We start from the raw sequence: 13943 nt of genomic DNA, 5'->3' as shown, positions 1-13943 counted from the left end.
GTGTGTGTGTGTGTGTGTGTGTATGTGTGTGTGTGTGTGTGTGTGTGTGTATAAAAAATATATATATACAAATTGATATCAACTTCATAAAATGAGGATTCAAATCCCCAAAGCAGATTTAATCTAAATATTTCTCCTAGAAGTCAAATTGTTCTGAGATAATCTTGTGGGTTAGTACTGTTCAAAGATGGAACTAGAATATTTCAAGGGATAATGAAGGTCTCACCAGGACGGAACAAAGACATTTAACACCTATGATGATCTTTTTTTTTTTCATTGTCTTTTACTTTTATTTATTTGTTTTGAGAAAGGTTTCCTTTGGAGTAATTTTGAATTCTAGGAAGAGCCCAGGCTTGGAGGAAAGTCTCCACCAAGAGGAGGACAATTGTCCATGAGGGTGAGGCTGTATGTGACATGTTTTCTTCAACGGAGTCATTCAGTTCAATCTGTTTTGCTGTGAGCTGTAGGCTTCCATTCCTTCTATGGCAAAAGGGTGTCCTATTGTACAAATGTGCCACATTGGAGGACATCCACTCATTAGTTATACCAACATCTCTTTATGATAAAAGTCCTGGAGAATCTAGCAATGCAGAGGACATATCTCAACACAATAAAAGCAATATACTGAAGGTCTATGACCAGCATTATGCTAAACAAGAAAACTCAAAACATTTTCAAAAAAATCAGGAACAAGATAAGGACATCTACTCTTTCCCTTCCCACCTGGTATATAATGCTTGGACTCTGAGCTAGACAAATAAAGGAGACAAAGATGAATAGGAAGGAATGAAGGCAAAGTATCCTTCTTTGCAGACGATATGATTCTATACATAAAAGACCATAAAGATTCCATCAGAAAACTCCTACAGCTGAAAAACGTGTTCAGCAAGATCATAGGATTCAAAATTAACACACAAATCCCAGTGACCTTCTTATAGACTAACAGAAATACACTGAGAAAGAAATTAGAAGAACAACTTTGTTTACAATGACCCTCAAATCATCTTGGAATAAATATAAGCAAAGAAGTTAAAGACTTGTACAATGAAGACTTTAAGACCCTGAAGAATGAAATTAGAAAAAACAAACAAACAAACAAACAAACAAACAAACAACAGGAGAAGGAAAGACCTCTCATACTGCATGGATCAGTAGGATTGATTTTGAGAGAAAAAAAAAAAAGTCACACTATGAAAGCAAACTGCAGATTCAATGCTGTCACTTAAAATTGCAATGCAGGGTTTTTTTTTTTTTTTTGTTTTTTGTTTTTTGTTTTTTTGTTTTTTTTTTACAAAAAAAAAAAAAAGCTAATATTAAATTTCACAGGGAAACCCAAAAACTCTGTATAGCCAAACAACCAGATTTCATCTAAATGTTTCTCCTAGAAGTCAACATAAGCTGTATTTAATTTAAATTTCTCACTTTAAAAATCGTTTTGAGATAATCCTGTGGGTTAGTACTGTTCAAAGATGGAACTAGCATATTTCAAGGGGTAATGAAGGACTCACCAGAAAGGAACAAAGACATTTAAAGCCTATGATGATCTTAAACACTGGTAGAACTCAAAGTGAAGTTATTTTCTCCACATTACTCAAGTTGTATGGACATAAGTCCTTTAATTACCCTAGCTCTGCCTCTTGATACGTAAAGAGTTAGGATTGGGTTACAATACGATGCAGTTTTTCATTGAGAAATATTAGTGGGCAGACTAAATATTGAATCCAAATGTATCAAAATCATTTTCCTACTCCAGAGTTTTTGCGATGTTTGAAATAAAGCACACTTATTTATTTACCATTTTGTTTGTCATTAAACTAGAAACTATTAAAGATATAGAAGTGCTTTAATTAAAATAACTAATCTAAATTTCAATAGCATATTAATAGAAGGGCAAACAGTGTTTATAGCTACTTTTTTCCCCAAAGTATCATAATTAGGAAAAGAAATATCTTCAGTTGACAAGTACAAGGGTGCCCTGAGGTTAGGTTAAAGTTCCAGAAACACATGCTTAAGGTTTAAGGAGGTACTGAAGATCCTAAAAGTACACAACTACTTTTTCTCTATTCACACTGTACTAGAAATATTTTTTTTAAATTTGAGTAGTAAACAATATGATTTGAATTGTTCAGTGAATTTAAAGAATGTGAAGTAATATTGGGAAAAAGAATATTGTTATGAAAACACATGGAAAAAATTATTGACTTATCAGTTAATGTTAGTGGAATAGAGTCAAATGCTAAGGGGAATGAAAGGGCGATTCAGAAGATCTTATAAACTGTGCCCATGGACGGTCCATCTTCATTAAGCAGGTAATGGGAATATTTAAAGGATGTTTACTCCAAAATTCATGGCATAAATAATTAGGTACAAATCTGAGGTTTAAGTAGTGTTATGTTGAAGAATATACATTTATCTAAAAGTGGAGAATGTTAAATTGGTTTTGGGCTGGTGACTGTTTTTAGATTCTCTAAGCATTGTGCTTCAGGCAATAATAGTCACACTATTATTATTATTAGCATTTAATAATAATAATAATAATAATAATAATAATAATAATCTTCCATTTGACTTATATAAATGTATTCAAGTAAATAAACTCTACCTTGTACAGTATTTTACAAACATGAACACTTATTACTAACTCTTTTTTTCTTGTGGATTTTTTTCCATCTTCATTAATTTGGGTGTTTCTTATTTACATTTCAGTTGTTATTCCCTTTCCTGGTTTCCTGGCCAAATCCCCCTAACCCCTCCCCCTCCCCTTCTCTATGGCCCAGATGGCACTAGGCATTTTCCTCTAGAGTCAGAAATGTGGGCAGAGAGTAGTCTCCTCTGGCTTCCCAGGAGTGTCTACCCCTCTGAAGGTCTAGCTCTCCCTTCCATGGGAATTGGGTGCAGGGAGCTGTTTGACTGGGTCCCTTCAGATCTGGGCAGAGTCTCATCACAAAATTTTTAAGACTAGTATTTGGCTTTTTGGTCCTGAGGCAAGAACATTTTCTTATGCAGTGTTAAAATATAAGGGTCTATGATTCACAGAAGAATGATACTCTGGACTCAAATCTTCTGTAAACACAAAGTAGAGAGAAAACTAAGTAAGCTTGAAGGCCAGATTTAAAGCATATTAGGGGGATTCTGGGATAGGTGACCTTTGTCTTTATCCATCTATAAGGATATTCCAGACCCATCATTAGGGTGTAGAGGCTGGAAACTGTTGCTGTGGAAGTCTGGAAACTGTTGCTGAGGAAGTGTCCGGGACCGGACTGCTGGACTGGGCAAAGCTAGAGCCCTGCCCTGAGCAGATTCCTGAGAAGGCCTTGACCTTTTCAAAGAAGAAGAACATCGTGAGGTTTAATGATTCACCTGATGTCCTTGGGTACTTCCCAGTACTCCCTGCGCCCTAAGCTTCAGTTCCTGCTTCAGTTCCTGCTTCAATTCCTGCTTCAGAGCTTTGAATGCTGTACACTCCTCTCAATAAACAGACTTTGACAAGGACACTGCTTGGTCTCGCACCTCCTTCTCGCCCGTTCTCCCACAGGTATGGGTTCCCCTGGACCCCCACAAATACCTGAGTTCGCACTGGCAGGGGCAAGGAAGTAGCTGAGGAAATCTGGAAACTGTTCTTGAGGAAGTAGCTGAAAAGTCTGGAAACTGTTGCAATCCCATTGTTCTTGCCTCAGGCCAGGTAGCAGGGTAGCTTCTGAGGCCTGGACCTGCCTGGATTTGCCCAGTTTTTAGAACCAGATTTAGATGTAGTGTCCTGAACTGCCAATTTGAAGTCTGTCATGGTGAAAGGAAAATTATACAGATTTAAGGTTTAAAAATATAAAATTAAAAGAATAAGTTTCAAAATTCACAGACTCAGAGCTAAAAACTAAAAAAACAAGCCCAGGCAAATCCAGGCATGATGGGGGCCACCCTGCCACAAGGACTAACAGACCATAAAGATAAAGAAAAGGAATACAGGAACCAGCCCAAGCTATCAGGACTGACTCATAAACCATTTGGCAGGAGGGCACTTCCCCCAGCTTACTCAGAGTCACACTTTAACCAGATGTCCTTCAAACCCTGATATGCCCCTAGCTTCTAAAATCCTGAACGCCCCAGTCAGCACATACTCTTCTGCTGTGTTGTGATCTCACTGGTATGTTTAAATGAGCCAATCACTTACAGCTGCGCCAAAAATTAGCCACCACTGTTTGAAACAGCCAATTGTGTGAAACCGCGCCAAACCCCCTAGCCTTCCCTATATAAACCCCTGACTTTTGAGTTTCGGGGTCGACACCTCTGTCTCCTGCGTGGGATACGTGTCGGCCCGGAGATCTCCATAATATATCTCCGTAATAAACCTCACCTTTGCTTATTACATCCAAAATGGTCTCTCTGTGTCTGGGGTCCGCGATTTCCCAAGACTTGAATAAGGGTCACTCTTCGGGGATCTTTCAATGGAAGCAGCCTAGCCTTCTCAAATATTGCCACGGAAAATATCAACTCTTTACTCAGCTTCTGTGAAACTGAATGGTAACTTTATCAGTCTATAAATAGAATATATTATTGCAGCTTCACACTTCTTGACACCATCCTCAATAATTACTGTTTCATTAGATGAGAATATAGGTTGTTTTGCAATTCTATTGGCAAATTTATATCACTCAATAATTTCAATTTTCTCAGAAGTAAAATTTAATTTCTACATCAACCACCGTGACAACAACATTTTCTTTACTAATTGCTTTATAACTTCTTCAACATTGGAGTATATTTGTTTATTGGGACTACCTTAATCCTTCAAGCACTGTGTCATTTTCAAAATATTTGCAAGTTAATTTGTGTATATATCTTAGAATTTCTACTGATGTGAAGAGATGATGACTACAGCAACTATTATAATATATACATGTTTATATATTTAACTGTTACTGACTTACAGTTCAGAGGTTTAGTCCATTATCATCATGATGGTAAAATGGCGGAATGCATACAACATGATGCAAAGAAGGACGTGAGAGTTCTCCAGCTGTATCCACAGACAATAGGATGAGACTGGATTAGTTTGCGTCTAATAAGGCCACACTTCTTAATAGTATTCTAATAGTAACATTCCTATAGACCTATGGAAGCAATTTTTTATTCAAATCACCGTGATTTTATTCAGTCATTCCATTCCATGACTTCCATAGTCTTGTAGCCATATCATAAAGCAAAACACATTTAGTCCAACTTCAAAAGGCCCCATAGACTGTCACAGTATTAGCACTGTTTAAAAGTCCAAAATTCAATGTCTCGTTTGAGACTCATGCAATGTCTTAACTGCAATCAATCCCATATAAAATCAAAATAAAAAAGCAGATTACATAATTATAACATATAGTGGTCCAGGATTTAATTATCAAAGTGAGGAAATATTAGAGCAAAGCAGGACTGAAAATCAGCTGGGCAAACCAAAAAAACTCTGCATCTTTATGTCTAATTTCAAAGTACTCTTCAGATTTCCTTTGATGATTTCAATATTCTTCTTCCTCTTGTGCTGGATCCACATATCCTATTATCTGTTCTGCTCAGCAGATATCCAATGACTTTGCTATCTTTACTATTTTGAGATCTCCATGGCAATTATCAAATTATCAAATTAATTAATTAATTATCAAAGCAATGGCCTCTCTAGGCTTCTATGGAGAGACATCTATGACATACACCTGGTCTCGGTGTTTTTCCTTAGTCCTGTATGTAGATTCCATCATCCTTTTCATTTATCCTTGACTTTAAAACCAGATCCACTCAGATGAAGTTGCAAAGTTCTGCTATTTGCTGGGGCTGGGACATGAATGTCTCATTCAAATAAATTTTCATTATGTTTCTGGTTTTGATGATTTCCTTTGCTGTGTAAGCTTGACTTGTTCTCAAACTGGAATTATAGATGGAGCTGAACTCTGAAATCTGATTTTCTCCATCCCCTGAGTACTGGGATTAAAGGAATGTACCACCATCCTGGACCTAAATTTTTCCGTAATTCCTTTTCACAAGTTGAATGCTTAGCTCAGTAGGTGTCAGAGCCTCCTGGGCCCCCTGCAGTGTTTCTCCTCCCTCCATTTGTAAGACCCCACTTGGGTTCCTAGTTGGGTTTCAAGCCTGCTGAGCCCTGCTGATGCATGTGGAAGCCTTTTGTTCCTAACAAAGGAACAGTCTGGCCCAGTAATGACACACCAGGGCAATGGTCAATTCCTTCCTGTCTTTTGTTTTCCCAGTCTTTTGTTTTTGAGATTTAGGCTGGTCTTCCTGGATTTCTCCCAGTAAATTGGGGGCACCTATTCAGTCTTTTATTACTGAAGACTTGAGCCGGGATTCCCACTGTGCTTCCCAGATTTTTCCACCCGGTGAACTTGGGGTATATATTTGAAAAATAAAGCCACAGAGTGGGCATTCTTTCTTAACAAGAATAACCCTTGCATGTGTGTTTTTTTAATCCCCCAGTATTACTCCTGGTTCTTGGTGCCATTTTGGTGTAGTCATTGGTAAGTGGGGTCATGAGGAACCATTCCTCTTATTTCATTTAGTATCAGGCATTTTAAAAATATTATTATGTACTAGTTTTTCTCCTCTGAAATCTCTTGAGCTAGGCCCCCAAAGTTCAAATCACCCTCAGCTCCATTCTCTTCCATATTCTTATTAGGAAGACACATTAAGCTATATTTAAAATATTCTAATGCTTTCCTAATGGAAAGTCCCACAGTCTACATTTCTCTAAATAAAAACATTGTCTGACTATACCACAGTTCCTGTTACCAACATCTTTCTTAGGGTTAGACACCATGACCACAGTAACTCTTATAAGAGGAAAACTTTTAATTGGGGCTGACTTACAATTCAGATGTTTAATTCATTATTGTCACTGCAGGCAGGGAGAGAGATGATTCTGAGAAGGATCTGAAGTCAATAAGGAAAAACTAAATCACACTTCCTCCAACAAGATCATACCTATTCCAACAAGGCCACATCTCCTAATAACATCAATTTCTATGAATCTGTGGGGGCCATTGTTAATCAAACTAAGATATAATTATTAGAAACCTCTACATTAAATTTAGCTAGCACACACACACACACACACACACACACACAGATGCACATGGACATGCACACACCATATATACTATAAGATTACTGGTAGCAAAGACTTAGTAGGAATAATATACTTTTCATTGAATACCCAAGGACTTTACATTTTGGGAATATGGTTCAAAATTATATAGTCCCTAGCTATAAATAACTATGTAGACCAAGCTCAATAGAATTAGATGTAATTTTTCCAATGACAATAACTTATAATTCTCCAATACCCAACTTTTTAGGTAAACTTCTGGGATTGAGCTAAAAACAGTGCTTTACAGATTAAGAAGAATATTTTCCAGCATGCATTGCAACTAGTTGTTATTACCAACGTGATTCCACTGCTTGTGCAATGTACGAAATGTTAACATCCCTTGCTATTTCCTACTTCTCAGAGTAAATAATAAAATTGTTTTTAGCCAAGGCTGATATGTGCATTGCATCATCTATGGCAATACATTTGTTATCTCTATGGTTAGTTTACTTCACATGTAATAACACTGAAGTAATTTGTTAACTACAAATACTAAATGAGACACAATAAACTGTTAACTAGGTTCTCAGCATACTAGAAACTATACATTTTCTAGTCCTGTCTTTCAGATTTTCCTCTTAAATTAGAATAACATTATAAAAGTTACAGGTCCTCTAAGAGCTGTAACACTGATCTTCAATTTTTTTCATCTGTAATGTGTTTCTAAGATTGATTAAAAAGTTAACTTTTGCTTGTAACCAATCATCAGACTGAACTCGGGGACCCTGGTGGGGGAGCTGGTGAAAGGACTAGGGGAGTGGAGGGAAATTGCAACCCCATAAGAAGAACAATGTCAGCTTCCTGGACCACCCAGTGCTCCCAGGGACTAGAACACCAACCAAGGAATGTACAGGGATGGAACCATGACTCCAACAACATATGTAGCAGAGCATGGACTTGTTTGATATCAATAGCAGGGTGAGGCACATAGTCCTGTGAAGGTTTGATGTGCCAACATAGGGTTATACTAGAGCAGTGGGCCGGGGGTTGGTGGGTGGTGGGGGGATCAGCCTAATAAAGACAAAACAGATGACAGATAGAGCAGAAAGGATGGGGGTTTGAGGACAGTTAACCAGGAAGAAGGATATCATTTGAAGTGTAAACAAATGGAATGATTAATAAAAATTAACTTATTTTTATTTTATTTTATTTATCATTAGTAGCCACTATTAGTTTATATTTTTAGTTACTTTGTTTAGTTCTCAACTCTATATTGATTGATGAATACAATAATTTAATGATTTTTTTTTCTAAAAGACATTTAAAGGAGAGAAAATGATTCAGTCTTGGATTTGTTTCAGAGTATGATTAAACTTTCCAGTCTTTTCAATATAGTTGAATCCTTTTAAATAACTACAACATGCCAGTCCTGTAAGGTAAAATAACTAGTCCTAGAAGACAAACCTATAGGGAAAGGCTTAGGTACCCAATCCACTTGCATGAAATACTATAGCCTGCCTTTAGCTTCTCACTAGGTGGTGTGTCTGATAGGTTAGTTTGACTGTGATCAGAATAATTCTTAAAGAACATAGCCTCAAGGAAACAACAGAGCTGGTCTGCAGAAACCAACAGATCTGACTATGCCTTTCTCAAGCACACTGCCTGAAGCAGCTATTAGTAGTGTTGTCTTGGACATTGTCGGTAAGTTGGGCAATCATACTGAAGGTTATTATTGTCCAGGGAGTCTTAACTACTGAGATTTCTTTGTAGGTGGTTATTTTTGTATTCTACAGCAACATGGTGGAGAAAATCTTCCTTCCCATGTTCCTTTCTCATTTACAGAAAGAATGCCCAGAATTATTTTCTTGCGACTTACTCCCAGACACCGAAAGCTGAGCGGTAAGTGGATTGTATACTAGTAGATTTACTTTTTTTCCCAGAAATTTGAATTTGGGGAAATTTTTTTTTACTTTTCTGCTGTTTTACTGTACATATTTTAAAAGTAATAAAACCAAAGAAAATATTTTTTTAAAAAGTAAAATTTAAAAATATTGCTTCATTATATATTCGTAAGTTCAAAGTTGAGTTGACCAAAAAAAAAAAAAAAAAAAAATCAAGTTAAGCAAACAAAAAAGTCCTCAACATTTTTTTAAAGCAATGATCAATTGTTATCAATAATCTGGGGATTGATTATGATCTACAAACTCTTTAAAATATGAAGTGTTATATTTTGTAACTTGTTATTTGCCTACAACTTGTTACCAGATGAACATAAGAGCCTCTGGTGCTCAGAAAAGCTACATGTGTAGGATTGAGTAATCATATAGTTTTCAGCCCTTGAAATTAAAGGAAAGACAGATACCTGTGGTACCAGACATGACTGTTTGGGAAATGAATTATTTATCTTTGATTATTCAGGAACCTATTTGTGTCAAAGGCCCTTCTGTATGTGAGAAGCAGAAAAAAGCAATGCAATTTACACTTAAAACCTTAACTTGTAATTCCAGACACAGACGTCAAAGAGTATATATGCTCAGGAGCCACAGGATAAGTCATTAGTAATTAGTTCCTACTCTCATTCATAAAGAAAAATTTATAAAAATATTAAATACGTAAATATATTTTTTTTAAAAATCGGGATATTAGTAAAGTTTAAATAACATGGCAGTATCTAAATGAAACTGGAAAGTATAGTATTGCCAAAAGACAAAGATTATTACAGTGAAATTGTCAAATATATATGTTTATGTAAAAAAGTCAAAGTCTTAGTCTATCTTAAACCTCTGCTTTAGGAAATATGGTAATATTTTTTAAAAGGTACAAATGACTCCTTTTCACAATATCTAATATTGTCCCCGCCGGTGGGGACTCAGTTATTCGTGGGGGTCAAGGGGGACCCATAACTGCGGGAGAACGGGTGACAAAGAGGAGCGAGACCAAGCAGTGTCCTTGTCAAGGTCTGTTTATTGAGAGGAATGTATAGCATTTAAAGCTCTGAAGCAGGAACTGAAGCAGGGAATGAAGCTTAGTGCGGGTGCGGGGGAGGAGTACTGGGGAAGTGCCCAAGGACATAAGATGAATCATTAAACCCCAAGATGTTCTCCTTCTTTGAAAAGGTCAAACTTTATGGTCCGCTAGTTCCTGGGAGAAGCTTCCTGCTTCTCAAGATTGTTCTCTAAGATTTTAATCTAACTTTATGGTCAGCCAGTTCCAGGGAGAGAGTTGCCGAACTGGCCGATGTAATTACCCATTCTATAGCCCTAGGAGAGGCCTCCTGGAACATACAATTCCAGGGCCTAACCAGTTTTTTTTTTCTTCTACTCTGAACCTTTGTCTAGTGGGAGGCAACTTTAAAACTTCTACCTTTCATTCCCCACTTCTTCTAGTGGCTAGTTCTAATCATAGAACTGAATTAAAACATGATATTGCTGACATAACATCAAAATCAGAACAGCACTTACTCTCTTTCTCTAATGAAGATAACTAGCTTACTTAACACACATGGACTTATAATCAGAAACAGAAGCAAAATTAAGAAGGGTCCCATAAGGGAAGATATCAGAGTAGTCATCCAAGGAGCTCTACTAAACCAGCTCTCAAATCATCCCTGATGGTCTCTGTCTCTGTCTTTTGTCTAACCTTTTTTTTTTTTTTTTTTTTTTTTTTTTTTGATGCTCAACAGGATCTCACGTTTATTGAGAAGTGATTAATGGTAAAAAAAGAAAGGCAAATGCCCTTTCCTCATTGGCTGAACAAGAAACTGAAGAAACATTCACTACATGTTTACAATATTTTCTCTTCCAAAATGCATTTCTGAAAACAAGTTTTTTTACCACTGTTCTTAGCTTTGAAATCAAATTAATCCTGACTTAATCAGTATAATACACAAGAACAGAACATTTCTTAGGACTCCGAGCACTTTACTTTGAGTAACAAAGGGTCAGAGAAATGAACCACCCTTACAGACTCAACCTTGGCTAACACTGTTATTAAACTTTCCTAGACAAAAATTCTTCATAAAAATTTTCTTCCAGTTCGGAAGGGAAAAATCAAATTCCCACTTTCTGGGGTGGACACCCAAAATCTGCGCAACTCAAGTGTTCTCCAAGTGCAAATGTCAAAATGGGAGGAGGAAAGGGTTTAAAAATTAGAGAAAATTGTATGCACTTACGGACTTAAAAATCCGAAAAATATAGTAAAAAGACAAAAAAAAAACAAACAAACAAACAAACAAACAAAAAAACCCAAAGCATTATGCTCTGAATCACAACCAAAGCCAAAATAAAAGGGACTTTTTTTTTTTTTTTTACCTAAACTACCTAGAGGGAATTTTTGTTTAGGTTTTTCTTTTTCCTTTTTTTTTCCCCCATTTTCCAGTTAAGTCCTATGTCTTTTGTGAAATTCCAATACTTAAACTGCAAGTTTGCAATTGTCTCTGAAGTCAATGAAAAGAAAAAAAGTCCTAATTTTCTTGCAGGTCATCGTGTCCTCTTAGGATAAGCAGACGCAACCGTTGCTGCAGTCTGTGCAGAACCGCTTTTTATTTCCCACGGCCTTGACGTTCCTTTTTAACACTTTCTTCTTCCTCTTGGCGTTTCTCATAGTGTGAGAAGTCATCAAAAATGGAAGTGGTGTGCTTGTAGCTGGCTATGATTTTCAACACCTGCTTAGCTTTTTCCAGAGGCACTTCCTGAGTGTCCCTAGAGTTGGTCACTGGTTTATTCTCGTTGTTCTCTAGACGAATGTGTCGCAGTTGGCTGTTGGGAACGTCCTTCACAAAAATCCATCTGACGTCAAAACGACCCTTCCATTTGTCCTGGGACCACACACCTGCACATGTGTTGTAGTCCACAGCAGATTTCATCTCTGCAACTCCACAGAAGTGTCCACTGCCGTTGACACTGAAAAGTAAGTACACGGGACCCTTCCCGTTCATGGAACGATAGGCGGCATCCAGTCTCTTGTTACCATGCTCTGTGCTGCACCAGATATTATACTTAATGGAACGGTGGATATCGTCCTCAGAGTAGCTCTTAATGATGAAAACCCAGCCGTGTTTCAGATTCCAGTCGAAATCTTTAGGGTTATAGTTATTAATGAACCGAAGTTTCTCCAACACTGGGTGAGGCTCTGAAGGAGTAGATCCAGAACCCGCCTGAGACTGTCCTACTCCATTACCATCCACCCCATTATGACCGAACCCACTGCCACGGTTCCGAGGTGCTACCCAGCGAGTTGGCTGAGCTGCCTGCTGCTGGACTGAGAGCTGAGCAGGCTGTGGTGGAGGTGGAGGCAATGGCTGTGTCTGTTGCCCTACTGATGTCTGAGCCACTGGTGGGCTATTATTGGCCTGCTGTCCTACAGGCTGAGGAGATCCCTGGGTTGGCTGACCTATATTTTGAACCAAAGCCTGTGAGGGGGCTTTTGCCACAGGACCCTTGTTATCCCAAGTTCCAATATCCATGTTATGCTTTATTGGGGGCGGTGGAAGACTTGATCCTGCAATGCCATTCTTGGTCTTCAGCTTAGGTTGTTGTTTTGCAGGTTTGCTAGCAATATCAGCCCAAGATGCTGGTTTTGGAGGAGCAATAGTAGCTGGAGGCAAACTGCTAGAAGCCACAATGTTACTAGTGATGGACCCACTACCAACAGCAGAGCCTACAACTTTGGGAACACTGCTTGCAACTTCTGTGCTACCTAGTTTCAGTGCTGCCATCCCTTGGTCTATAGTATTCATGCCAGGAGCTTTATTGAGGGTCTCATTGGCAAAAGCTGACTGTCCATCAATCATGGCTCCACCTAAGGAGCTGGGTGCATAAGCATAATTGCTACTATATCCAGAGCTTTGAGTAGACTGTCCCTGAGAACTGTTATTTCCCCATGCTGAGAAGTCAATCCCACTGGGAAAAAAATTAAAACCATGCTGACCAAGAAATGGAGTGCTACCTAGGGCTCCTGGTTGCCCAAACATTGCATCTGGTAGAAAGTGGGGCTCTCCGTTGCTCAGTTGTCCATAAGAAGTTAGATAGGGCATGGCTGTGTCACCTCCAGTAGACCAAGCAGCTTCACCCAAAGAATAGGAAAAGCCAATAGAGGGGCTGTAGTAACTGGGTAAGTAGGAGTCTGACATGGCAGTATATGCATTATTCGGCCTTGCCTGTGGGCTCAAGTAAGGTTCGAAATCATCATCATTTAGACCATCCTTTTGATGCACAGAACCATTTTGTACTTTGTTTCCTTGACCTTTTGGTCTCTGCGAGAGGAGGGGATGTCGCCGAGCAGCAAGTCGTCCGGGAAGAAAACGGAAAGGGAAAGACAAATGAAAGCAGGGCCCGAGCCCGGAAGAAAGGAACAGGCCTGGGGGGCACGCGTGGTGAGGGGAAGGCGGGGAAGAGCGCTAGGCCGGCAAGTCAGCCGGGCAGCGCCGGCAGCGACACGAGGGAAGGAGAAGGAAACGAGGAAGGGAAGCCCTGGCCGCTAATGGGACGGAGCGCGGCGCGGCGAGCGAGGCCTGGGGAGGAGCGGGAAGAGCGGGCCAGGCGGGGAGGCTCAGGGCGCGGCCGGCCTGAGGCTCGAATCCCGACCCGCGAGAGGCGACGCCGCGGCCCGGCCCGGAGCAGCGGGCCCGGGCCTAGTCGGGCCCCATCTCGCCTCACACAATGGCCCCCCCTTTTTTTTTTAAGTTTACTCATGGAGTCTTTAATTACTTCTGAATGGTCTACATAGAAGCAACATTCTTCTTTTAGTGTAGCACACAGATTCCTTTTTTAAGGAATATCAGGTCTAATCTTCTCTTATTCTGAAGGACTACCTCTGAGAGGGAGGTTAGGGATTCTTGGAGGTCAGTTAAAAAGTCTTTTTTACT

At 38.9% G+C, this 13943-nt stretch overlaps 1 protein-coding gene across 1 annotated transcript; it reads right to left on the bottom strand.

The window, feature by feature from the left end:
- Positions 1-11442: 11442 nt before the first annotated feature.
- Positions 11443-13358, bottom strand: LOC116912532 (YTH domain-containing family protein 2). Its single transcript, XM_032916636.1, has one exon. The coding sequence runs from the start codon at positions 13206-13208 to the stop codon at positions 11619-11621; it is 1590 nt and encodes a 529-aa protein (XP_032772527.1). The 5' UTR covers positions 13209-13358; the 3' UTR covers positions 11443-11618.
- Positions 13359-13943: the final 585 nt, after the last annotated feature.

Source organism: Rattus rattus, chromosome 11 (assembly GCF_011064425.1).
Source record: "Rattus rattus isolate New Zealand chromosome 11, Rrattus_CSIRO_v1, whole genome shotgun sequence".
In the NCBI taxonomy this organism is placed as follows: domain Eukaryota; kingdom Metazoa; phylum Chordata; class Mammalia; order Rodentia; family Muridae; genus Rattus; species Rattus rattus.
Note: the sequence above shows the minus strand (reverse complement) of the source record. Positions and strands in the feature narration are given on the sequence as shown.